At 40.8% G+C, this 27,872-nt stretch overlaps 1 protein-coding gene across 2 annotated transcripts in view; it reads left to right on the top strand.

The window, feature by feature from the left end:
* Nucleotides 1–27,492, top strand: part of LOC126471018 (dymeclin) — a 168,600-nt gene extending 141,108 nt beyond the window's left edge. For both annotated transcript variants that reach the window (XM_050099079.1, XM_050099078.1), the window contains exons 12-14: nt 6,214–6,396; nt 26,833–26,946; nt 27,111–27,492. In XM_050099079.1, the coding sequence (XP_049955036.1) occupies nt 6,214–6,396; nt 26,833–26,946; nt 27,111–27,269 (456 nt within the window). In that variant the 3' untranslated portion in view covers nt 27,270–27,492. The remainder of the gene's footprint in view (nt 1–6,213; nt 6,397–26,832; nt 26,947–27,110) is intronic.
* Nucleotides 27,493–27,872: the final 380 nt, after the last annotated feature.

Below are 27,872 nucleotides of genomic sequence, written 5' to 3'. Positions count from 1 at the left end.
GAAGTCGTTTCTGAAAGTATTTGTATGAAGTGTAGCCATGTATGGAAGTGAAACATGGATGATAAATAGTTTAGACAAAAAGAGAATAGAAGCTTTCGAAATGTGGTGCTACAGAAGAATGCTGAAGATTAGATGGGTAGATCACATAACTAATGAGGAGGTATTGAATAGAGTTGGAGAGAAGAGAAATTTGTGGCACAACTTGACTAGAAGAAGGAATCGGTTGGTAGGGCATATTATGAGGCATCAAGGGATCACCAATTTAGTATTGGAGGGCAGCGTGGAGGGTAAAAATCGCAGAGGGAGACCAAGAGATGAATACACTAAACAAATTCAGAAGGATGTAGGTTGCAGTATGTACTGGGAGATGAAGAACATTGCACAGGATAGAGTAGCATGGAGAGCTGCATCAAACCAGTCTCTGGACTGAAGACCACAACAACAACATATATCAGTTATTTATACACGGTGTCTTCCTTACACATACAATTATGGAACGAGGCACTAAGGAAGAAACTAAGATGATGCCCAGGAAAGCTATATTTTTCGGCCATCAGTATCAAAGCAAGGTGGAGAAATCAAAATTATACAACTGACAAAGTAGAGTAGTCACTTCGATAAGAAGTAGAGCTTATCAAAGTAATGAATAAATCATAGGAAAACTGGAAATACTCTTAATTGTTCCACACGTCCACTGTTCATACCTGCAGAAGATATATTTCACCGTCTGGGTACAGCATTTCAGCACTAGGCTTCATAATGGAATTCAGTATGTTGATGTAGGCCTCTCCGTTGAGAATTCCCTCTATTCTCCAGAGAGGACCTGCCCAATGAACGGAAATATAGCTCCATACAGCTACAGAGAACCGCTCACTTCTTTGACTTCCGTTAAGATACATTGGCTGGAAGCGTTGTCCTCATGGGCGGTATACCTAACACAAAAAACATTTGCGTGTTAATGCAAATATTCACAAATTCAGGGGTCATATTTACTTATCAGATGAGAGATGAACTACTAAAATCATGATATAGGGAACTGTTTATATTTATTATTTTGTGCCTACTACAAATGTAAAGTCACTAACAGCATAAACTAATAACTTTATGGAGAAAATTTCGTCTCACCTGAACAGGGGCGTCGCTACAGGAAGAAAATATTTTTTCATCCGAAAAGATTACTCTACTCCAGTCAAAGTTGATATATTCTGCTGCAAAAGCCATGCGGTCAATCCTCTGATAGTCGGTCAATAGCTGCTTTATAGCAGCTCTCCAACAATATAATCCAGCGTCTTTCAGTCTCCTCGCAACAGTCTTTCAGCTGCCGGGAAACTGAGATATCTCTTTCAGGCCACGGCAACTGAGGAATGGATTAGCACGTATATTCTCCAAAACACGCTGATCATCTGCTGCAGTAGACACACGGGGCCGCCTCTTTTCCGCCCTATATAGCCCCTTTCCTGGTATTCTTTCCACCAGCGTCTAGCTGTTCTTGCCGGTACTCCACACTTTTCTCCAGCTTGTGATGCCGAATAGTTGCCATGCTCAATCAGTCCAACCACACGCACCCTACTCTCTCGATTCCACTGGGACTGCATTGCGACTGTTGCCCTTATGACGTTACCATTCGTTTTATAAAGAGAACCATTTACAACTCAGTGGAGAAACAAAGTCTGACAAAATAAAAGAATATCTTTTTTCAGTTATCTGACATACAAAAATATAAACTTTGTTAAAATCCTTTGTCAAGAATCACTGTTAAGAAAGAAACGACAATCATTAGGCAAGATATTAAATGATGCTGTTGTTCATTTAAGTCGGACCACAAATAAGCAACGAAAGGTAAATTAAGGTTCCTGTCCCACTTACCATATTCATGTAATCCATTTGACTTATTACTTGAGTAACATGTTGAAAAATCACTGCGCCCCCTTGACACTCCCACTCGCAGCATGTGACGTCATGAGCAGTGTGCCCAGTCACATGGTGTTTGTGCAGACGAAACACTGCGGCAGCCACTGTGGTGTAGAAACAGCACTCGGTCTTGACCATGATCACATCACTCGACTACCCAAAAACTGATTCCCATTCTCAAATCCAACGGAACTAGTGAAATCTGCGTTACCCGACTTTTTATCATCACAAAAACACCCTTCCCATACACTACCAGGCTCGAAATCATTCATTAAATGAGTTTTTCGAAAAATATATAAATCACTTCTGCATCTTGTGACGTAAAACATGGGTATTGTTACTGCCCACAGTGTTGTATTCCAGGACCTGGTGACAGCAGGCCCTTCTTCAGAAGTGGTCTTCTGTATTTTCGAATCGCTGCTCAAATGATTTGATGCTCTAAAGTAAGTCAGAGCTTTATGGGTGTCTAATTCATTCGTAGATTTCAGCTGTGTAATATGCTATCGGGTTGGCGTCTGGCAGCGCAGCTCCACTAGGGCTGACAGAAACAGGCTGTGGATAGCAGTGAGGCCTTTCTGATCTGTCCATTGCTTTACTCATATTGCTACTGTTTTTGGTACTTGGCAGACGTTTTGAAAGGGTTTGGCACACCTGTGATCATTAACTCTCTTTCAGGACTGGTGCCGAAGGACCATGCTCAATTCCCAAAATATTGTCTTTTTTATATTGACGAGTAATCTGGATAGTCGTATCACGTTCATGTGCCATCTACATCGCAAATTTAATATTACGATCCTAGGACCTAACCTGCAATACATTTTGTATTTCATAATCGGAACTATCTGCTTTAACCGTCATCAGAGCAACGTCAGGGAACAGAATGCAGCAGTGCCTTGGTAGCTACTTGGAGACCTGCTTGAGTCGTGTACTAAGGAAAGGGTAGTTGCTGGTTCACATTGTATTACACTAGCGAGAAGTACTGACTTTTCCTTTTTCTCTGCAAACATCCAGAACTAAATTCAGGAACGAAATGCTAAGAATATATTTGCATTGTGCCAACTCAACGATCAACCTATTTTTATATTCACAGCCATTCTCATTCTGCATTGCAATAAACTTCATTCATTATTTGCGTGTTCGTGTTACAATTATTATTGTCATTCTCTCACTTGCAAAACTTTTCACATCCCTATTTGGTATCGATGCACATAAAGAGTAGCTATGAAAGAAGGGTTCATGAATTCCAAGCAATAAAACTCAAAAAAACAACACAGGAAGGGTTCGAACAACTACTTTCACGCAGAGACATGCATTTGGAATCTGTTCATCGTTAAGGGTCCAAACAAGAGGGTAACATTTCTGCAACAATGATCAGGCTATTTAGTATATAATAGAGCATACAGGTTTCAAAGAGGAAACATATGAAGACGCAGACTTCCTCGTTATCAAAATGTGCGTCGTGTCTTTCGTGTTAACGAAAGTAATATCCCGCTTTACCTCTTCTTACATCTCAAAGGAAATGAATGTCATGAGGAATCGAATATTTGTTGACTGTTGCCGCCATCCTTACCAACATACTTCTCCATTATCGTGGTAATCATGACATTTTATATGTATACTGCAAAAGATTGCACGTGGACACATTCGACATCGAGGTGTAAAGCGTTTTATATCTTGCATTATATTCAATTCAAATAAGCTTCCTATATATTTTTACTTCGTTTGTATTTTTAGATGATTATGAACGTTACGGAAAATTATCTCACATTCTTTATGCTGAATGAGAAACACTGAATCATCCGTTTTGCTTTCCCTACGTTGAAATGATATAATGTCGGCGTTGACAGCCTTCTTCCACGCCGGAAGCTGAAACTTGTATCATTCTGGGTTAATGATAATTGAATGCCTGAAATGTATACATAGCCCACAAGGCGACGTCAGAAACTATCAAGGGAGAACGCCGCATAGAAACCAAATGTGCACGCGCATCTCCACTCTGAAGAACCGTATCGGACAATCACGACAAACATTTCGCTAAAAAGCTGCTTCATAAGAGAGCCGAGATTTGGCAGCGTCGAGCAAGTATTTGTCAACACTGTGGTAGTGCATTTAATTCCGGATGTACCGCAGCATACCTAGCTAAATTCACTTGACATTCGTTTTCCACATCGAAGACTCATACGATATAATCCACTGTAAGATGAGACACTTACGAAGTATATTTAATTTCTGGACTCCAAGAACAGTGTTCTTCACATAAGTAACACCTGCTTGTGTGTGTAAGGTTGCGTTTTGAGGCTCAGGCAACATTGCAAGGACTATATTCCGCCTGTTGCCAGTCAGCGTATCGTTAGCTCAGTGGTTCCCTTGAGCATTGCGACGCTAGTGCTATAGGAGATTGCAGTTCCAATCTCGATGGAAGCCACTTTTATTTTCCATTTTAATTAATGGAGTAGCAAACTGCTAGTAAAAATTCCTTATACGAAATATGAAGAATCCCTTTTTCATCAATCTTCATCCAATTTCGACTTAGTAAATTATGTTAATATCATGGATGTCTGCTTTCCAAATGCCAAGGTGCTTCACTGTAAAATAGTTCCTGAAAAGATTCAAACCGACTGTCAACAATACAAATTTGAGCTTTGTTCATCATATAGGTCCAACATGTCAGGAGGTTGCTCATGAATTGCACATATTGGCTAATACAGTTCCTCTCTTCAAAATTTTTGCAATAGCATTTAACTGTAGACGTTTTCTGACAACGCCGTTAGCAATTCCTTTCCGTTCTCTGAAACCTCCAAAACGATAATTTTTTCTGGTCTAGATCTGATGACCCTAGTTATCACTTCCTATCAACATTAAATACTTCTTGAATCCATACATGGAACTCCAAATGTGCAGTGTTCCTGCACTGCTACAGAGCATGCATTGCAAGGTATTCACACAGTTTATCGCATAGACTTACCATAAGGAATGTAACAAGAACTGTAACACACTTTACACCACAGATGCTCACTCTGGCTTGACGGAAACATCCGAATATTGGCCAAAAGTTGCACAATTGACTTTGAAAAGAAAAGGAACGAGGTATGAAGCATTTATAAACTCATCGACTGTAGTGAGGTGGTTTAATTTTGTCCCAGTCTATAAAATTAATCTCGGGCCATACTCAGCTCTTGCCGATTAATGTAATATAGTACCCGCCTACTAATCAGGGCGTCTGTCTCCGTTGCTTGCGAGCATGAGTGGAAATCGTAGGAATTTTCTGTGGAGCGACATTTAATAATAAAGTGTTTTAAATCATCAAAAGCGATGAGCGGTAGCAGGCGCTTTCGATAAAGAACGGCGGAGTGCAGCGCCACTGTTCTCACCACAGCCGCTGCCGGTAGCCAGCAAATGGATCCCGGAGCTTTGCTGCATACGGCGTCCAGAGGAGGACTGTCTGCCGGAAATCTGCCGCAAAATGGTTACTGGATAAAATTTTGATATCGATGTGTCAAAAAGTGAAATAGATTGAATCGACACTACCATTACATTCACGTCTTCAGCATTCAGACAGAAGAGGCTATAAAAATATTTTGTGCCAGCTGCTCTCGATCCACAGACATTATGAACAGAAATAAGGCACGCTACCGCTAGACCACAGGCGTAATCAGCCTATCGTTTCTCAATCAAGGGAAAATTCTTCCTCCAGGAAGTGCCGCAGCCTACAGTGTTGCCAGATTGTGCAGATAACCGGACTTTGAGAATAAGCGAGTTGGCCATTTTATGTGTCCCATGTCGCGATCGGCGCGGACTTAGCCTCTGAAGCGGCCGGCCACCGGTCGAGTTTCCTCATTGGTGGCTTTTGAACCTGTTGCCATAATCGCAGCACTATGCAATTCCTTGTTTTGTACCCCAATCTCAGCACAGAAAGGCTAGCTTCAATTTCTGCTCTGCAAGCCGTGACGTTCATATCCCTCTTATTCCCTGTCCCCTTCCCACACCCGCTTCTCCTAACTAGTAAAGTGAGAGTTCTCTCTTCAACACATCCTTCAGTCCCACAATAACACTCACATCAGTCATTTTTAGTTCTTACCCTCAGACTATCCCTGTCCTCTTTATATAATTCCTGCACTCGTTCACTCTCCATTCCTGTTCCCCTCCCTCCCTTCCCTTCCTGTTCCCCTCCCTCCCTTCCCTTCCTCTCTCCCTTCCCTTCCTCTCTCCCCACCTTCATACTTTTCTTCTTTACTACTTACTTTCATCATGTTCCAGATGTTTAGATATTGTTAATATGTGTGTTTTCTTTTTGTTATGAAGGCTCAAGATGTATCAGTTCTTGAAGAAGTTCTGAGAATGATTTTAGAGGTATTAAACTCGTGCCTGAGTCATCAGTTAGCCTACAATACCAACCTCATCTACACACTTTTGTACAAAAGGCATGTATTTGAACCATACCAGTCACATCAGGCCTTCCAAGATGTTGTTCAGAACATAGACACTGTAAGTACATAACTTCACATATTGTCCTGTGCATTTTATTGGTTTATGTATTGTCTGTGAAATCATGTGACTAAAACACTGGGAGTATCCTCTAGCTCAGTAGGTAGAAAAATGTGTAATTACTATCTTTGGTATGATTTTCTTATTTATTGTGTCTGTTTTAGTTGAATGAATAGTGTATCATATGCTTCAACTATTTATTTATTTATCCAGGTATCATACCACAATCTACAGGCTTTGTAAATATTAAGAAATCATGGAGACCAATCACCAAATAGCAGAGGCATTGAGTTGTCAAGAGATGCACACAAAAGAGAATGAAACCTTTACTCTCTCTCTCTCTCTCTCTCTCTCTCTCTCTCTCTCTCTCTCTCTCTCTCACACACACACACACACACACACACACACACACACTTGTGATCAACATTGTGGTTTAATATAAACAGAGGTGTGGATGGAGATATTAGAGAGGCAAAGGTCAACGTCCAGAAAGGTGGCACATGGTGTCGAAGCGGACAAGGTGGAGCAGATAGGAGAGGGTGTGGAGGTGGTGTCATCAATGAATCTAAAACAGACAATGTGTTTGGGGTTTTGGGAGGCTCTGAAATATTCCTCTAGATGAGCCATAAACTGTTTGGCATAGCAGGGTGCCATGCAGGTGCCCATGTCTGTGCCAGGGATTTGTTTGTGTATCTCAAAAGAGAAATAGTTGTGTATGAGGATATACCAGTAAGGTGAAAGTGAGATTAGCTGCTGGGTGTGAGTCTGAAGGACACTGAAAGAGATAGTATTTGATAGTTGCAAGGCCTTGGTCATGTCTGATGTTGCTGTATAGAAAACCCAGTGAATTTTTGGAAGCAAGTAGAAGGTGAATGAGTGGAGCGGGGGAGGGGATCATTCAAGTGAGGACGGAGGTGGACTCATGGTAGAAATTCTAAGCTGAGCCTAAGCCTAAGGATTTCAGTAGGGACTGGAGTTTGTTGGATTTGGTGGATGGGATAACTATGGCAGAGTTTGTGGGTGGAGTAATCAGAGAGTTGGCGGAAGTCTTCTGTCGGGAAGTCACTGTGATTCATCATGACAGTGGTGGAGTCTTTGTTTGCTGGAACAGTGATTAAATCATGGTGTGTTTTGAGGTTTACAGTTGCTGTCCTTTCTTCTGTAGTTAGGTTTATGTTTGTGGGAAAGGAGGGTGAGACCAAGTTGGGGGTAAGGAATTCCTAGAAGGTGAACAAGGGGTGGTTAGATGAGAAATGGGAGGGTCATTTTTGGATGTTGGTAAAAACTGGGAGAGGCAAGACTCAATGTTGGGGCTAGGTAGGCTTTGGTTGGAGGGATTTGTGGCAAAGAAGTGTTTACACTGAAGGGATTGGGAGAAGTTGACAAGTCCACCATGGCTCAACATGGGTGTGGAGCTGAAGGAGAGGCTTTGGGATAGGACTGAAATTTCTGCAGGATGGAGGTTTATGGTGGAAAGCTTAACCAAAGTGTCATGGGGTTGTATAGGTTCTGAATTTTGTGGAGTGTTGGGAGGGAGTCATATGAATGGTTGGGGGGGGGGGGGGGGGGGGAGCACTGTGGGTAGGATAGGTGTGCAGATGAGTAGTGAGACTCAAAGGTGGGAGTAAGCTGTCAACAGCTTTGATAATTTATGAAGTCTGTAGTGCTCTTCCAGGTGTTGGAGAACAAGGATCTCAATTTGGCAGATGTAGTGAGGGTTGTAGAGTAAAAGTATCTTGCAGAAGGTGTTCTGGGATACCTTTGCCATGGGGATGTTTCTGCAATACCAGCTTTCTGAGGGACAGGGGCTGGCAGACTTTAAAACATGAAGGTCCTTTTGGAAGGAGGGCTGGGGATCCATAGAAGGGAATTTTCATGATTATACCATTGGGGTAATTTCATGGCTTAGTCTGAATTTCAGGAACAGGATGTGAATGTGGGTTTTGAGCACACCAACATCCATAATGCCCATGCCTTGCTGCTATCAAACGCTATGTCTCCCAATGTCTTTCAGACTCCAGACCTATTACATCATTCCTAATATGCCTTACCAACTATATACTGCCACACTATTACTTCTCTTTTGAGGTGAAGGTATACAGACAATTCAGTGGCACACCCATTAGCATCCCCATAGCATTCTCCCATGCCAAGCTATTAATGGGCAAGTTGGAGGAAATGTTAGCCTCCCAAAATCCCAAACCCATTGTCTGTTTCAGGTTCATTGATGATATCTTCATGGTCTGGACTCATGACCAAGACACCCTATCCTCATTCCTTCACAACCTCAACATGTTCTCTCCCACTGGCTTCACCTAGTCCTCCACAACCCAATTTGCCACTTTTCCTGGACATTCACCTCTGCCTCTCTGGTGGCTGTATCCACACCTCTGTCCATATTAATCTCACTAACCGCCAACAGTACCTGCATTTTGACAGCTGTCACTCTTTCCACAACAGAAAGCTGCTCCTATACAGCCTGTCCACATGTGGACGGTGTATCAGCAATGACAAGAATTCCCTTGCCCCCATGTGTTGTCAGTAAGACCTTAACAGACAGGCTCTACAGCCCCCCCCCCCCCCCACACACACACACACCCCCTTCCTCTGCCTGCTCTCTTCTCCACCCCCTGCAGACTTGAGTCCGCAAACAGATCTCCCCTGCCATATTCTCATGCACACCTAATTCTCCCACCACCCCCAATAGTCAGCAACCTTGTCACCCTGTATCACTCCTGACAGGACTAAGTGAACCATATTCTACACCAGGTCTTTGATTATCTGTCATTGTGCGTGAAAATGAAGGTCATTGTACCCGAGATCCTTCCAAACCCTCCTGAAGTGATGCACAGGTGTTAGAGTGGTCAAGACTTGAGATTGAGCCTCCAGGACTGATGTTGACTAATAGAAGAGGAAATATGGTCATATGCAGAGCATATGGTTCAGTGTACAGGATACACTGGCCACAAATAGCGTAGTAAGTTACGAGGTGTGGGCTAGTCTAAGAGATCGAACAAACTAAAGAAAGTGGACAACAGGAAAGGAGGCAATTCGTGTTAATATTTGTTAGTGATCAGTCTTGTGGTGCAGAGCCAGATGCTCTGCCTCCCAAGAAATACTTATGTTCTACTCAAGGGTCTGGATCACTAGAAAGTGTCTGCATATGTGGTGTGCATTCCACACTCGCCATAGCTAAAACTGATGGCATTAATTCGCCAGCAAATCTCAGCAGAGATCTGAAAGAGGCTTCTTGTAAGCAGATGTAACTGGAAAGAACTGTCTAGGTTTGAAAGACAGGCAGTTTGGGTCACTTATGCACAGCCAAAGTTATTCTGGGAGAAAAGTTGTAAAAGACTTGAGACTTGGCTTGGGCCTTTGAAATTTCTTTTTCTCACTAATTTCCTAAAATATTCCTTGACTGGCTGCCACCCTGAACATTGGTTCCTACTTCTACAGGAATGGTAACTCACATTGATTACATAAAGGCATCATCCACTTCCCAGAAAGACGGTTTGCCTATGTATGGACTTTATATACCAAAAGGGGAGGGGGGCAGAGAAAAGGGGAATCTTTATAAATTTTTGTTTAAGTCTGAAGAGATTTAAATGTGGTTGTATTTCAGATTTCATCAGATAAGTAAATAGTAAAATATTAAACATTAAAATGTAGTCAGAATTGTAAAATATTGATTACAGTAAAACAATGGAATGTGCTTTGATGGCTTAAAACAATGTGCTAAATGCAGTGTAGTTAAATAGTACATATTGGCCGAACTGAATCAGCATGGATGCTTTAATAGTCAACAGGCACCCTGGAAATGTATAGTTACTTGGGTTACCTTGCAAATATTAATCTCATTGCCACATAATGCAAGCAGTGCCAAAATATAAAACACAACATCAGCTTAACATAATATTCAATTCTGTGGTTATGTATTTGGATCAGATACATAATAAATCAACCTCAGTGGAAAACATTAACACCTAACTTTTATTAGAACTTTATTAAGTACATTTGCAAAAGAGTAATAACAAAAGTAAAAATCTTGCTACATCCTTCCCCTATTATTCACAGGCTATAGTTGCCACAGTTCCACAGACTAAAGCACATCAAGACAGTGTCAATAAAATACAGAATTCAGTCAGCAAGTCAGAGAGATGGTGCACCATAAAGCACATGGAAACCTTATTTACATTAACCCACATAAAAATACAGAACTACAAAATATTTTCTTATATTACATAGCACATTCTCATTCAGAGTAACAGAAACAATTTCTAATTGCCAGATTCAAGCAGGTGGGTGATTTCGTTACCCAGGATCACTTCAAAAGACAGTATACTGACTAGACATTGAAAATATGGATAAAGTTAGCAGATAACCAAGCTACACAACATAATCCTCGAATTTCTAGTATTAAAATTCCACCTTCCACTTTGACATCTGAAATTACCTCAGAAAGTAACAGTCCTTCATATCATTCCATATTCAAGTATATACAGGACAGTGAAATATTACACCTAGGTGTAAGTTGTTCAGTCATTTTAGCTGGAAAATGCTAGCATAAACTAGCCAGAGTACCTGTTAAGCTGTCATTGCCTCGACTTGAATACATCATTGATGAAGGTTGATGCAGCCAAATATTAGTGAAAATCTCAGAAAAGCAAAAAGAAAAGATATAACTATTCACTTAAACACCATTGTATGTTACCTCGTGGGATATTAGTTCTTATGCACATCACTTGGTTAAATTATACATACAGTTTTACAATTTAATTAAGCATAATTGAGGGAAATTAAAATTATTAAGATTGAAATGTGACAAGTTGTGGCGTGAATGTTTTCTGGTTTGCCCAACAAGTAATACAAGTTTCTTCTTCTTCTTCTTCTTCTTCTTCTCATGACATTACAACTTTCCATGGGTCTTAGCCTCTAAAACAAGTTTCCTTCATTCTGCCCTCTCTGGTGCAGTTCTCTGCCATCCTCTAACTGTGAGAGATTTTCTATCTTCTTCCACATTGTGAAATTTAAAATTTTCCTGGCGAATTGAATGTTTGAAGAGATTTTGGGATTGCAGCTGGTCGTCAGTCCACAATCTTTCAGCTTGGCACCTGCCAGTCATCTTCAGCTGCAACTCTTCGAATGTTCTTCCTTATTGTCCTATCCACCATTTTCGTGGCCTTCCTCTGTCTTCTTCCAGTTGGCCTCCATTGAGAAACTTTTTTAGTTATTCATCCAGTATCCATCATAAGGACATATCCAGGCTAGGCTATTCTTGAAATTTTCATTGTTCTTACAATGTCAGCTCCTTGTATGTGGCAATCCACCTTAGTGTTCATTCTAAATCTCCAGGAACTATTATCATCCTGAATTGTCCCATAGATCTTGCACAGAACACTGCATTCAAATATTCTGAGCCACTGCTCATCAGCACTCATTGTCCATGTTTCACATCTGTAGGTTACTACTGGCCTGATCATGACCTTATAAATTTGATGTTTCAGTTGTCTGTTTAATAACCTAGAGGCCAACAATTTCTTTAATGTGTCTAAGAATCTATTAAAACTTAAGATGCACTATTTTATTTTAGTTCACATGGGATTTGTCCTGTTGTAGATCCCAGAAAATTAAAGTTCTGCACATGTTCAGAATTGAAACCAGCTTCCAATAGTTTATCCAAGTTATTATTTCCCTTCATGATGAAATTCGTATATTTAGTCGTCTTTTCACTAACAGCGAGGCCTCTAGGAAGTGTCGATTCTTACAGCTCAGCTATTGTTATCACTTGTGAAACTCTTCCTCTATTACTAATTGCTACATCATCAGCATATGCACATATCTTGGTTGACTTTGTGCCTATGTAACCAAATATTTGAAGCTTGTGAATGTCTACTTTAAGAGTCAGATTTAAAAGCATTGTAGAAACATTGTCTGACTCATTTACTAAGGCTAAACCATTTCCTGGGTTCGCCACTCGCACTGCAGCCTTGGAAATGAGTCACTGTTGTTAGATAAGTGAAACATACTTATATGGTATACCAAGCAATAGCAAATCATTTAGCATTTATGCCCTATCAAGACTATAGAAGGCCTTGTGGAAGCTCAACATTATACTCATATGCCTTTTCGTGTATTTGCCGCAGCACAAATATTTGATCTGTTGTTGACCTATTAGACTGAAATCCACACTGATATTCTCCCCAAATCTCTTCTACGTGTGGCACCAGCATGTTGTAAATAATACTAAGAGAATGTTGTGGGTTGCATTTAACTGGGTAATCATCATCATCATCATCATTTAAGACTGATTATGCCTTTCAGTGTTCAGTCTAGAGCATAGTCCCCCTTATAAAATTCCTCCATGATCCCCTATTCAGTGCTAATATTGGTGCCTCTTCTGATGTTAAGCCTATTACTTCAAAATCATTCTTAACCGAATCCAGGTACCTTCTCCTTGGTCTACCCCAACTCCTCCTACCCTCTACTGCTGAACCCATGAGTCTCTTGGGTAACCTTGCTTCTCCCATGCGTGTAACATGACCCCACCATCTAAGCCTGTTCGCCCTGACTGCTACATCTATAGAGTTCATTCCCAGTTTTTCTTTGATTTCCTCATTGTGCACACCCTCCTGCCATTGTTCCCATCTACTAGTACCTGCAATCCTAGCTACTTTCACATCCGTAACCTCAACCTTATTGATAAGGTAACCTGAATCCCATACAACAAAGTTGGTCGAAAGATTGAACGGTGCACAGATAACTTAGTCTTGGTACTGACTTCCTTCTTGCAGAAGAAAGTAGATTGTAGCTTAGCGCTCACTGCATTAGCTTTGCTACACCTCGCTTCCAGTTCTTTCACTATGTTGCCACCCTGTGAGAATATGCATGCCAAGTACTTGAAACTGTCAACCTGTTCTAACTTTGTTCCTCCTATTTGGCACTCAATCTGTTTATATCTCTTTCCCACTGACATTACTTTTGTTTTGGGAGTGCTAATCTTCATGCCATAGTCCTTACATTTCTGATCTAGCTCTGAAATATTACTTTGCGAACTTTCAATAGAATCTGCCATCACAACTAAGTCATCCGCATATGCGAGACTGCTTATTTTGTGTTCACCTATCTTAATCTCACCCAGCCAGTCTATTGTTTTCAACATATGATCCATAAATAATATGAACAACAGTGGAGACAGGTTGCAGCCTTGTCTTACCCCTGAAACTACTCTGAACCATGGACTCAATTTACCGTCATCTCTAACTGCTGCCTGACTCACCATAAGGACCTTTAATTGCTTGCAAAAGTTTGCCTCCTATTCCATAATCACGTAGCACAGACAATAACTTCCTCCTAGGAACCCGGTCATATGCCTTTTCTAGATCTATAAAACATAGATACAGTTCCCTGTTCCACTCGTAACACTTCTCCATTATTTGCCGTAAGCTAAAGATCTGGTCCTGACAACCTCTAAGAGGCCTAAACCCACACTGATTTTCATCCAATTTGTCCTCAACTAATACTCGCACTTTCCTTTCAACAATACCTGAGAAGATTTTACCCACAACGCTGATCAAAGAGATACCTCTGTAGTTGTTACAATCTTTTCTGTTTCCATGTTTAAAGATTGGTGTGATGACTGCTTTCGTCCAGTATGATGGAACCTGTCCCGACTCCCACGCCATTTCAATTATCCTGTGTAGCCATTTAAGACCTGACGTTCCACTTTATTTGATGAGTTCCGAATTAATTTCATCCACCCCAGCTGCTTTATTGCACTGTAATCTATTGACCATTTTCTCCACTTCCTCAAATGTGATCCTATTTCCATCATCATTTCTGTCCCATTGTACATCGAAATCTGAAACATTACTGATCGTGTTTTCACCTACATTGAGCAACTCTTGAAAATATTCCCCCCATCTGCCCAAGGCATCAACAGGATTCACCAGCAGTTTTCCTGGCCTGTCCAAAATACTTGTCATTTCCTTCTTACCTCCCTTTCGAAGACTGCTAATTACACTCCAGAATGGTTTTCCAGCAGCTTGACCCAAGATCTCCAACCTATTTCCAAAGTCTTCCCAAGATTTCTTCGTGGATGCTGCAATTATATGTTTGGCTTTGTTCCTTTCTTCAACATAACTTTTTCTTTCTACCTGAGTTCTAGTATGTAGCCATTTTTTATATGCCTTCTGTTTCCTTTTACAGGCTGCCTTGACTGTGTCATTCCACCAAGCTGTTTGCTTCATCCTACCTTTACACACTACTGTTCCAAGACATTCTTTGGCCCCTTCTAGTACTGTGTCCCTGTACCTTGTCCATTCCTTTTCCAGTGACTGCAATTGACTACATTCAACTAACTGGTACCTTTCTGAGATCACTGTTATGTACTTGTGTCTGATTTCCTTATCCTGAAGTTTCTCCACTCTTATCCTCCTACACATGGACCTGACTTCCTGCACTTTCGGCCTCACAATACCAATTTCACTGCAGATCAAATAGTGATCAGTGTCATCAAAGAATCCCCTGAATACACGTGTGTCCCTCACAGCCTTCCTGAATTCTTGATCTGTTATTATATAGTCAATGACAGATCTGGTTCCCCTGCCTTCCCAAGTATACCGGTGAATGTTCTTATGTTTAAAAAAGGAGTTTGTGATTACTAAGCCCATATGGGCACAGAAATCCAAGAGTTGTTTCCCGTTCCTGTTGGCCTCCATATCCTCTCCAAATTTACCCATAACCTTTTCATACCCTTCTATTCGACTTCCAATCCTGGCATTAAAATCACCCATGAGCAGAACACTGTCCTTGTCCTTTACTCTAACAACTACATCACTGAGTGCGTCATAAAAACTATCCATCTTATCTTGATCTGTCCCTTCACAATGCGAATATACTGACACAATCCTAATTTTCTTGCTAGACACTGTCAAATCTATCCACATCAGTCGTTCGTTTACATACCTTATTGCAACTAAGCTGGGTTCCATTTCTTTCCTGATGAAAAGCCCTGCAACCCATTGTGCTATTCCTGCTTTGACTCCTGACAGGTACACCTAACAAGTCTTGTCCCCTTTCTTATGGATTGGTAGGATTACCCCCAAGATCTATTCTTCTGGAATTCTTTCCTGATTCCATATCAACTTGATAAGTTTATACATTTGCTTAAGGTAACATATTGCCCCATTTTGTAAACAGTTTTGCTGTTATTCCATCAGTTCCTGATGCTTTGTAGTTTTTTTAGAAACTACACTACCTTCTATACCTCTTCTAATGTGGATTCTTCTATCTGTGGATATGCAGTGTAATATAGTGACTGCACAATCCTGGTAGAACTGCTCCCCTGAATTCTCTTGAAGGGTTCTCTCCCTCTATCCAGAATGTGTTCTTCATCTGCCAGGCAATTTCTCTCTTTGCCCTTAAATGCTGTAATTTTCAGGCTATATTCTTGAGCTCTTCCTTCAATTTTCTTATAAAACTTTCTGCTGTATTCTGTTGATAGTGTTCTTCCATCTCTTCTATCTTTCTGCTTATGGCTCCCCCTTCTTTTTTCCTTCCTCTCCTACACACCCTTGCTGTCTCTATTCTCTTTTCATTATATAATGCCTGCAGCATGGAGAGCTGCATCAAACCAGTCTCAGGACTGAAGACCACAACAACAACAAATGCCTGATTTGATCTTGTATTTCACTGTCAGCACTTCAGTCTTGCTTCCTTTTTCTGTTCCAGTGCCTGTCTGCATTCATCATCGTACCAGTATTCATTTCTAAGGCTCTTTGTTTCCCCCAGTATTTCATGTACTGTTGTCAGAATAGCCTTTTTAACAGAGTTCCATTCTTTATATATATGGTATTCACCATCTTTTGTTTGTAATTCCTGTCTCATCTGATTCTTCAGTTGGTGCATATATGTCCTCAAAGATCACATGGTGAAATTTGCTTTTGACACACAGAGTACATATTCTTTCATTATGTGGAGTGAAAGCAATGAGAGAGCTACACATATCTTTGGCGACTATAAACCCAACTCTATCCCCCTCATGTCTTTCATCTTCTACTGATTGATGTGGCACAATGGTTAGCTCACTAGACTCGAATTTGGGAAGACAACAGTTCAAACCACTGTCTGGCCATCCAGACTTAGGTTTTCCATGATTCCTCAAAATCGCTCCAGGCAAATACCAGAATGGTTCCTTTGAAAGGGCACGACAAATTTCCTTCCCCATCCTTGAAACAGTCTGAGCTTGTGCTCCATCTCTAATGACTTCGATCAATATCGATGGAATGTTAAGCCCAATCTTCCTTCCTTCCTTTTATCTTTTCCTGAATAATAAGGGAGAATTTAAATTTATGACTCTCTCCTCTCCCCTTCCCTTCCACCTGATTTCCTGAAGTGCGTAGGATCTCTTCCACAATACTGTTCGTAGTCCCCATCTGCAGCAGTGTACGAACTTTCCATGTTCAAAATTTAAGCGCCAATATACCTATATTCCTGTTTCTTGGTGCAGTTCATCTCCAGAAGGGCAGTCCGGTGTTCCTTGTTAAATTATTCAAGATGACAAGCTTTTTACAAGGCAGAGGCATCGACGCTGTGCTCAACCTCCAACCTGGAGGACCAGGCTTTTACTTTGGGATCAGCTCTTGTGGAAGGGTTGATGGCCTAGTGTATACAGTCCCCCTACTCCCCTAGCCCCTACCCAATGGTGTGGGATGCGCTCCTCCATTGAGGCCAGTCCAGCTTGGGTGACCCTGCCAGCAGGCCAGTAACTGCACGTCTACCAGCATAGTCCGCAGCTTCTTCAGAGCTCACAAGCCACCCAGCCTAGCACAGAAGATGTCTTCAACATGGCAGTATCCCCTGTGTAGGATAATTGGTTAACTATAATCAATATTTCTCGTAAGTTACTGCTCAGGTTTCAACCTAGTATTGTCCAGTTGCAAAATAAGGATCTGGTATGACCTTAAATATTTGTGGAGTAAATGCACATAGTGTAAGAACTCGCCAGACATCATACAGGTCCAACTTAAGTTACTCATGAATTGTAGAAAAATTGCACCCCTTTGCATACTTATAGAAATCCCAGAACCACAAATTAAAATTGTCAGCATGTATGGTATAACCTCGTTATATCAATTATAGTAATAACATGAAATAACAAGTACTTCAAGCACAGATCTGTGGCAGGTCGTTACTGTCCATTATCTTATGTAAGTACACTGCTCACTACCTCATCAACCAACATTATTGAAAGCTATGATCTGCTGATTTGATACTACTCGAAGCCCCTTTGACAGGAAAACTCATGAACAATTACTAATTGCCTATAGGAGGCATAATGTGAAAATACACCAAGAAAGTACAAAATACAAAGTTACTGACATGGAGAAACACAAGAAAAAACCCAAGAAAAGGTAAATTAAATGTAAGCGTCCACGACAACGAAACAACTAAAAACGGTCTGGACTTGTTCATAAAATTTTACGTAAAGCAAGCGAAAGAATGCAGTGAATTTATAATCTGTTCATAAAATATGAAAAGGTCATGGGTAGAATGTGGTTCTGTACAACAGTAGCACATGTTTGAAAATAAGCTTCTGATTGACAGGAAAAGAGCATGTTGTATGGAGGGAAAGGAGAGAGTTGAGCAACTGGTGTAAGTGGTGTCGACAAATCATAATGGTGGCTCAAATGCATGAAGGGTAGGCAGGGTACAGCACTGCATGGCACGGAAGGTACAACATGTTATGGGTGTGTAAGGTCGGGGCAAATTGGAGAGAATGCATTATTTCTAAGAAGAGGGAAAAGTGAGGAGAGGAGGAGAAATGGCATGCTGTTAGTGAACGTGTGAAGGGGGCAAGAGGAAGGGTAAGCATAGCAAGGTGCAGGAGGGTGAGGAGTGAATATGCGGCAATATCGGAAAAGAGGGGATATGCAGCAGTATTGCTAAAGCAACCTTGAAGTAAGCATGTGTTTTTAAAAACACAGCTGGTGGTATGTTCCAGTGATATGACGCGAAGTATGTGTAAAAAGAGAATAATACAATGCTGTCTGAAAGCAGGTTAAACACGGAGAACAGTCTGCACAGAGTGACACCAGATTTGTACATGAAAGGATCTTAACTTTTGTATGACAGAAGACCAAACACTGTATCAGTTTCTACAGGCTTACTCAAAAACTGTGGTAAGGCAGCAGAGTAAACGAGGCTGAAGAAGCCATAGCTCAGATTGTTAGTACAGTATGTGTTTTGATCTTGAAATAGAAATAGGATGACAGAGCACATCTCTGTGTAACATTCTTGTGTTATCTCAGTGCTCCTCCATGTTGGCTTTCAGCAAACACAAAATTCAGAAGACACTGTGTAATCATCTTATGAATTTGCTATCCGCATTAAAAGTGCAACAGAGTTGCTTCAAGATGATGAAGATTCCAATATATAAGGGTCACAGTGTGATAGAACACTGCAGTTCAGAATTCATATGCATGTAAAAACATGCATGAGTGGCACCTTGAAAGAAAATAACAGAACTAAATTCTTCTGAACCAACCTTGGACTTAGCTCATCTGCAAAGCAGTGGAAAATTGGTTATGAAAATTAGATGAATATTTGAAGAATGATTGTCCATTGAACAATAAAAGATGAACAGAATGGACACTGCAAAAGAGGCTGCACATTCTATATATGACAACATAATGAAATACTCAAAGAAGCAGATGTGTAAAAAGTAGTATTGCGAAAAAACTGTAGTGAGAAAAACTCAATGCATTCTTTCAAAAGAAACTCCAAAACAGACAAAAAAAATCCTTGTCAACAAAAGAGATCTACAAGGAGAATACAATACAAAAACAAAATTCTGCAACAAAGCTGAATAATGCAAATTGCTTAATATTGTCTAATGACAAAAGATCTATTCAATAGATGAGAGTGGGGCATCTTTAAACAGCTCTTTTTTGCACATTCACACTTCTGTGCTGGCTCTTTAAAAAGAAAACTGGATCCTTTCTCCAAAAATCTGTAATATCCATGACTATTTATAACCTTTGCAAAATACAGTGCCGGAAAAAAAATTAGTAGACTCATGTAGAGGTTTCTAGTTCACTCAAGATTTATTATTGCAATAGTGCATATGAAGTACATGATATGATTGCATTTACAGATCAGTAACACAAGCAGTTCTGAGGTACCAGTTGTGGATCCATGCTATAACACCCATCTTAGTATGTGGTGCAGCCTCCACAGGCAGTAGTGCAGGTGCTGACTCTGCCATCCAATGAATCGTACAGGTGGGAAATACTGTCCTGGGATATGTAATGCTCGACCTGTTCCTGTAGTTTGTAAGTCATTCATTGTTCTCATCCCATCACACCCCACATGTGCTCGACTGGAGACAAGTCCATAGATTGTGGTGGCCAGGAAAGTTGCTGCATGTCTTTCAGAGCATGGTAAGTTTCACGGACAATGTATGGGCAAGCATTATTCTGTTGCAAGAACGAGTCTAACAGCATTCTGCACATACCAAGCACTGGTTATCGTTCCTTCCGAAAACATCAAAGGTGAACGAGAGTTGTAGCTTGTCACACTCCAGACCTTAAGGCATGGTATGGGGCCAGTGTGTCCTTGACAACTGCACTCTATGAGATAGTGCTCACCAGATCTATGTTGTATACATAAACAACTATCACTTGCATGCAGGCAGAATCTGCTTTCATTGCTGAAGGCCACAGCGTGCCTTTCCATCTCCCAAGTAACCCTCTGATGACACCAGTCAAGTCGTGCACATCGATGTTGTGGTGTGAGTGGAAGATGGGCTAGAAGAGTGCGTGCCTCTAATCCCACTGCTAATCACTTGTCAGCAACAGTTCATGTTGACACGTCTGGGCTCACAAGCCCTCTTATCTGTGTTGTGGTAGCTGTACGCTCTCCCACTGCTGCCCTTACAGTACGACGATCATGGTGGGCGTCTGTGCTGCTTGGATATTCAGAACCTCATCTATAGGTGTGAAACTGTTCATGTGACAACTCATACTAGCACTGTTGGACTGATGACCATAGCAGTCTGATCCCTTCAATCCCACAACCACACACTAGCACTGTTGCACAACTGATGCAGCATGTCCAACTTGTGTGCCAATTCTGTGGAAGGGCCATCCTGTCGCTTGGAAACCCACAATTTGACCCTTTTCAAACTCACTTAGTTGGCTGTAGGAAGCACAAGTGCATTTTCCGTTACATGGTTGCCTGCTTGCTTCGCGTGTTTGCACCACACTGAGCCTTCTGGCTGTGAGCATTCCCTATCAAAGAGTAGAGACAGACGGCACTCTGGTAGCTATGCCACTGTGCTAGCTGTTGAAACTATTATCAGTAAATCTACTATCCCCAGGAGGCATATACTGTCATCAGATCAAAATCAACATCATCTTTTCAAGTGTACTTTTTTCAGTGTGTAATAGTCAGCTAAGCATGTACATTGTAAATAAATTATTAGTTAGAGAAAAATTGCAAGTAGGCACAGTAGACAAAATATCTTTGATCTGTCAAAAGATGATGGAAAGTCTCCCACAAAATTCATTACATACCTGGTCTTGTAATAAAAATACATTCCCATCAATGTTCAGAGGATTTAGTGCACAGATTATTTCAGTGACCTCTCAGACATGGTCCTTGAGCAGAAGGTGTTTGTGTGGTCCCTAATGCTTTCACATCTGTGGAACAAAGTTTAAGAGCCTACTCTCATTGGGGTACAGGAATAGTACGGACACAAAACAGAACAAGAAAATGCTATGAATGGCTGGGAGACTCTTGCTAGGTGCATTTCCTTGGATATTAATTGAAAACTCTCAAAAATATACCTGTAGGAACTTCTCCACATCACAACTACTAAGCATGAAATTAAATAAGTGATAGTTAACTAGACAGTGCTCAGTATGAAATTTAGTAGTACAACTGACACACCTATTAAAATAAAATAGGGGAGTTGCCTAAACTTAAAACATTAATGGCTAAAGATACTTCACAGTAAAATGCAATAACTAAATAACCTACAAAACTTACTCCTATACTACATACTTTTCATTAGAAAGGGGAACTATTCAGACAAGCAGCAGCAGATATGGTGTATAAAATCACAATCTGGTAACACAAAAATTCTGTTCTGGATTGAAGTTCTAGGCACAAAATGGCACTGGTAATTGGTCTTTTAAAAAAGAAATTTCCGTAAGAATAATAATCTGCTCTAAAGGTGGGACTGTTCACTTATATGTTGCCACTTAACAGGAGCTGCAGCTTATAGGTAGGGGTGGTCAGCAGTGGTGTGGTGTGTGGGGGCAGCAGTAGATACAGTTGTGAGGTCCACAGCTCGTGGTCTAGTGGCTAGCGTTGCTACCTCTGGATCACGGGGTCCCGGGTCAGATTCCCGGCCGGGTCAGGAATTTTCTCCACCTGGGGCCAGGGGTGTTTGTGTTGTCTTCATCATCATTCGGGAAGTGACGAGATTGGAACTGGAAAGATTGGGAGCTTGTACGGGCATTGATGACCTCAATGAGTGCCCCCCAAACCAACATCATCATCAGTTTTTTACAGCTGTGAGGGCTGTACACACGTGATACCCACATAGCAGTGATGTGCATGGTGGGGGTGGCTGGCTATATGGCAGAAAAAGTACTGAGGCCAGGACCCTCATGTTTGACTCTGTCTGTGGGCAGTGCAGTGACAGGTGGGCCATGTAACTGTGCAACAGCAACAGCAGGGTCCATAAAGCGGATATCTCAGCCAGTAAGCAACATGGTGGCAAGGAACATGGCCAGCCATGCTGTGCTCAGTGGACGGGCAGTGCCAGTAGACAACATGCAGCAGGGAAGCATAGCACAGACTTGTCGCATGTTTTTCCACGTCCCAGCACCTCGCTGAAGGTTAGTGCACAGTGACAGGCAATCTGCACCAGCTACAATCATAAAATGGGGCTGGCATTTATATGGCACACAGGTGTGCCGCAAGGCATGGTTCGGTGCTCTCCATGAGACTCGGCCCATTCTGCAGAAGGCAGTACTGTAGACTCTGCCGTGGGCACTGGTACACACGGGATAACGTCTAACAAAGCAGCAAAGACGGCACACTGCAGTACCAAGGCTTCCAGTGAAATAACGGTGGCGAATACCTACTGACTTTGAATATGAACCAAAAGTGAAGTCGACCTATGGATTGCAAGGTGGGATCGGATTGTGATTCTGACCTCGCAGGCAACTGTTCGAGTAGTGAAGACTTGGGAGTGAGCATTCAGGACTGACATGGAATTGCAGCTCAGGAAATTTCGACAGATGCAGAGCATATATTTCAGCATACGGGATACATGGAGTGTGCCTAGGGTGGGAAAGTGGGGAATGGGAGAGGAGGCAGTCCATGTTAAGTTCTGTTGGTGGCTGGCCATGTGGTGCTGATCCAGAGGCTCTGATTTCCAAGAAAGACTTTTGTTCTGCTTGAGGTCTGGATCACAAGAGAGTGAAGCGACTGATTTCTGCTCACCAGAACCCTCCAGTGTACACACATGGGACCCGCACCTCAAGCTCGCTGTTGGCTAAAACTGGTGATGGTAATTTGCCAGCAAACTTAATCAGAGGGCTGAAGGCATTTCCTCTCAGCAGATTTAACTGGACAAAACTCCGTCAGTTCTGAAAGACAGGCAGCTTGTCATGTAGTACAACTGAAGTACTCCAGGAGAAAACTTGCGAAGATTTTACTGGGACCTATGAAATAAAATTTCTTAAACCGGTTGTGTAAAATATTCCTCAAGTAGCTCGTCAAAGGATTAATTCTGAAAGCTAGCAAAGATCTAATTTCTTTTGTGTGTGTCTCTATCGATGACTCAATGCTTCTACTGTTTGGTGAGTGCTCTCTACTACTCCTTAATACTTTACATTCTGCCAAAATGTTCCTTATATAGAATTTGTCACCATAATAAAATAAACATAAATGCATAGCTCAAAATATACATATGCACAGAATGCATACAAACACTCTCATGAGGATGGCACTGGTGTTCCTTTGTTGATTTGATGAAGGATCCATTCTGGCATTTGCCTGAAATGACTTACTAAAAAACCACAGAAAATCTATATCAGGATGGCCAGGCAGAGCAAACTCCATCCTGCAGAATATAATCTCAGTGTGTTAACAACTGCCCTGTCTCATTCAGTTGGTTCCTATTGTTCAGTGTTATTTGATTTACACGCAGTTTGCTCCAGAGAGCTTGTATTATAAAAGATAGTATGGCACTTCATCACTGCACACATGCTAAGAACAGCCACTGGTGAGTCACAGGTCATGAACATGGTACTATGCCCCTTGTACCAACTCTAGTCTGTTTGCAATATTGACTTCAGGCTGATAAACACGTAATATTTACCATGCTTGCATTCCTGCCCACCCCTCAGTCCATCTAAAATACTGAGGCAGCATCCCCTCATGTTGAGTGAGATGTTTAGCTTCGGAGAGTGAGAAGACATTACTATCATACACTATAAATGGTGTGCCAGGAGGAGTGGTCAATATTCAGGGATATGGCCAGAATGATCATTCAAAGCAAAAAAGTGTAGCAAAGATGGGCTCTAAAATGAATTACATCTTAAGAGCTACGAGTACGTGTTCAGTGGAAGAGATGTGTTTCACAGTAGTGAAGTCAAACAAGTGCTCATAGCTTTTAAGTTAAATATTCCAGGGCCCATGTTCACTATACTTTTTTGGATTGAATGATCATTCCTGCCTTATCAATAAATATGGACCATTCCTTCTGGGACACCCTGTAAATATTGTACATAATTTTCTTGTAAAAGCATTTCATTGTGATCATCTGTTGTAATGTGAAAGGTTGTTACGGTTATCCCCTTTCACTACTAACGAGTACTCTCAGGCCTCTAAGCAATCTTTACTTTGTGTAGTATGCATTACTTATGAAGAATGTTTCAATTGCCTTTTGCCTTGATGTATTTTAGTAACCTTTTCATTTCCTTGGGCAAATTGTTGTACAATTTTGCTCCTAGATAGTAAATGCTGTTCTGAGTTTTTTGTTTGTTTTTCCTTCGTAAAAGTAGATGCAAATTATGTGTAGAACTATTAGTGAAATATTGATTAATGTTTTGCCTGATATGCACAACAGATTGGTAGATGTACTCACTTGGTGCAGTAAGGATATGCAGTTTCCTGACTAGTTCTTTACAATGAGCTTGGCTGCTCCTTTTAACAATTATGTCCCTATTTTGTGCCTTCAATCCCCGGAAAAGAATAAAATTATTGATTAGTCTCATATCAAGAATTATGTAATAGAAGATATAAGATGATACCGTTGGGAGACAGATATCTGACAGATTAATTTGTAAGGAAGGGACCAAACAGAGGATCTGTGTGCAATATAGAGAGATTGATTTGTTCCAGAAATTCCTACAATATATAGAAGTAACGAAATCAGTCAACAGTTACGTCTAAAAAGGACACTTGTTTTTGGGATGTAAATGAGTGACTTTACACCAGCCTGCAGTGAAATAATGGAATGGTACCCATGTGTGCAACCTTTTAGATTTAAATATGTTACCTGTCACACAGGATCAGCAGAGTAGTAAATGACGATATTGATTAGATAGCTCTGCTGAGGCTTAATTATGCTCTCATATCATACCAAACACTCCAGGCCTTCACATGCTAGTGTATTATGGATAAAGTTGTTTGAGGCTCCATTGCCATGTGTAAGTTCCTATGACATGTAATCAGACCCTAGTGAAAAATTATTGATAGTAGTGGCCTGAGTGAAGCCAGACATTAGCTTGAGGCCTTGGGGCTCACGCCGCTATGTCAGTGTCCATGTCTTGCTACATAATATATGACTAAATAAACAATAACATGAATCTTGAAAATGCAGCTGCTTCTACGCTCTGTTCAGAGACAGAAAATTTCAGGACTTAAGAATCCAGAAAAGGGTATTGAAGGCTAAAGAAGCATTAAATAACATCAAATGGAATATAATAAGTTTAACATAAGTGTTGTAAAAGAAAAAAATACCAATTAGAATTACAGTTAGGACATATATTTAGGGAATACTTCAGTGAATTAATGAAGTAGGCTCTAGTAATTTGTGCAGCAAGAGCTGTATAAATAATGGGGACAGAATAATTTGGAAAACGAAACAGACAAAACAGCACAAATTGAGGCTGATAGAATTACTGCTTAGGTAGAAATAATATGAAATAAGTGAAAGTCCTAATTGAAACTTCAAATTGAACAACTATCTGAAACAGAGTTTCACACTTTTAGTGTAAATAGCACCTATGGAAAATCATTGATTTCAGAAAAAAGTAAGAGATGATAGCAGATAGTTTGCATTAGTGAATACTACATGGTTGAAACTTCCTGGCAGATTAAAACTGTGTGCCCGACCGAGACTCGAACTCAGGACCTTTGCCTTTCGCGGGCAAGTGCTCTACCAACTGAGCTACCGAAGCACGACTCACGCCCGGTACTCACAGCTTTACTTCTGCCAGTACCTCGTCTCCTACCTTCCTTTCATTCAGGAGTGCTAGTTCTGCATGGTTCGCAGGAGAGCTTCTGTAAAGTTTGGAAGGTAGGAGACGAGGTACTGGCAGAAGTAAAGCTGTGAGTACCAGGCGTGAGTCGTGCTTCGGTAGCTCAGTTGGTAGAGCACTTGCCCGCGAAAGGCAAAGGTCCCGAGTTCGAGTCTCGGTCAGGCACACAGTTTTAATCTGCCAGGAAGTTTCATATCAGTGCACACTCCGCTGCAGAGTGAAAATCTCATTCTGGTACTACATGGTTGCTGAACATATAGTTGATGACAGAGGTGATATATTAGTTATGAATAGGAGTGTGGGCATGAGAATATTTGTCATTATGAAGTATATGATTTTCCTAATATCTGTGAATTACAGTGACTCATAAAGAAGCAGATATGGCATCGGGACATCAAAGGCTCCTCAATCACTCCTCTTCTTCAACATGTATGAATAAGAGCTTTTTATTTTTTTGAAGTTTGCTTCCATTGCTTCCAGGTTGTTCTTAATTGTGAGGAACCATAGAGAGTCACTTTGTTTCTCTGTCTTTATAATCTGTGGAATTAACCAACGACAGATGAGGAAATGCCCAATAATTATTTTTAAGTCAGTGTTGTTCTTATCAGACAACTGGGCCATAGTGCTAACTCAAAGGCAAATTTGAATGCATTGGAAAACTTGAATTTTTAAACAGTGAGATGTAGTAAAACAAAATAGCAAACAAACACAACGAGGAACAGGCACATGATTATTGCAAGTGTCTCCCCAAATGTACCTGTCAACCATTCAGTGCGTCCACTATCTGGCGAGTGGGTACATTTCCTCCTTTCATTATTTAGAGTGTGTTTTATCATATTTTAAATTATTGTGCTTATTCAGTATTTTCTTTTAGGTTATCACGTACTTCTCACATAAACTGAATCAAGTTCAAAAGCATCTGAGTGTGACGGAAGTTCAGGAAACCATTCAACAAGGAGCACTTGAGTGGAATAAAGAAAAACTGCGGGTGAGAAATATTTACTATCATTTTGGCACTTTAGAACTCTTGTAGTGTATCATACACAATTTTAATATAATACTGTGTATAGTAAATACAATAGTATTATATTTGTAACCATTATAGATTGATTACACTGTTTGTTTGTCAGCACTGTCTTTTCCTCCTTGCAGAAATTTCCTGACCTGAAGTTTAAGTATGTGGAAGAAGATCAACCAGAAGACTTTTTCATTCCCTATGTGTGGTCACTTGTTTGCCAGACTTCAGGTCTGCACTGGAATCCTGCCAACAACAAGCTTTTTGTTCCAGACATGTTGAATGTACTCACTTAACTTCATCATTTGGTTCAGGGATAATTGTGCATAGTTCTCCTTTTTGTGGAGGTTGTACAATTTATTTTTTTGAAAATGTCCACATATCTGTGCAACCCAGATGTAAATGTATGCTGCCAACTCGTTTTTAGCTGGTATGCTTTGTATCATTATTCTTAAATGAAATTTGTTAATTTCATACTGTTGAAATTATGCACCTATTTATTAAAATATTGGTATTATATTTAGCAGCTTTTTACTTTGACAGTCCAGTTTCTGATATGCTCTACTCTATACAGGGTGTAGAAGAAACCTAGACCATTTTAAAATGTACACCAGACACTCTTGGCAGTACATGCAATGGTTCATAGCTTTTGGTATCTATGGAGCATGGCCTGAATCAGCATGTCGCCTCCAGAGTGGAACTGGCATAATAATGGGAAATCTTTTACACTAATGTAACATGCTGCCCAACAGAAGTTCAACTTCAGCAAAAAATTGGAAAGTTCCAACACAGCAAAACAGTTTTGAATTGGATGAATTTGTAGTGACAGAATCAACCACAGGCAAGTGTGTAAGTGCTTCTCTTCACTTCCTCCTCCCTCCACCCTAAAAAAAATTCCG

The sequence above is a fragment of the Schistocerca serialis genome, chromosome 3, assembly GCF_023864345.2.
Source record: "Schistocerca serialis cubense isolate TAMUIC-IGC-003099 chromosome 3, iqSchSeri2.2, whole genome shotgun sequence".
In the NCBI taxonomy this organism is placed as follows: Eukaryota; Metazoa; Arthropoda; class Insecta; order Orthoptera; family Acrididae; genus Schistocerca; species Schistocerca serialis.
This window is presented reverse-complemented; position numbering and strand designations above follow the sequence as displayed.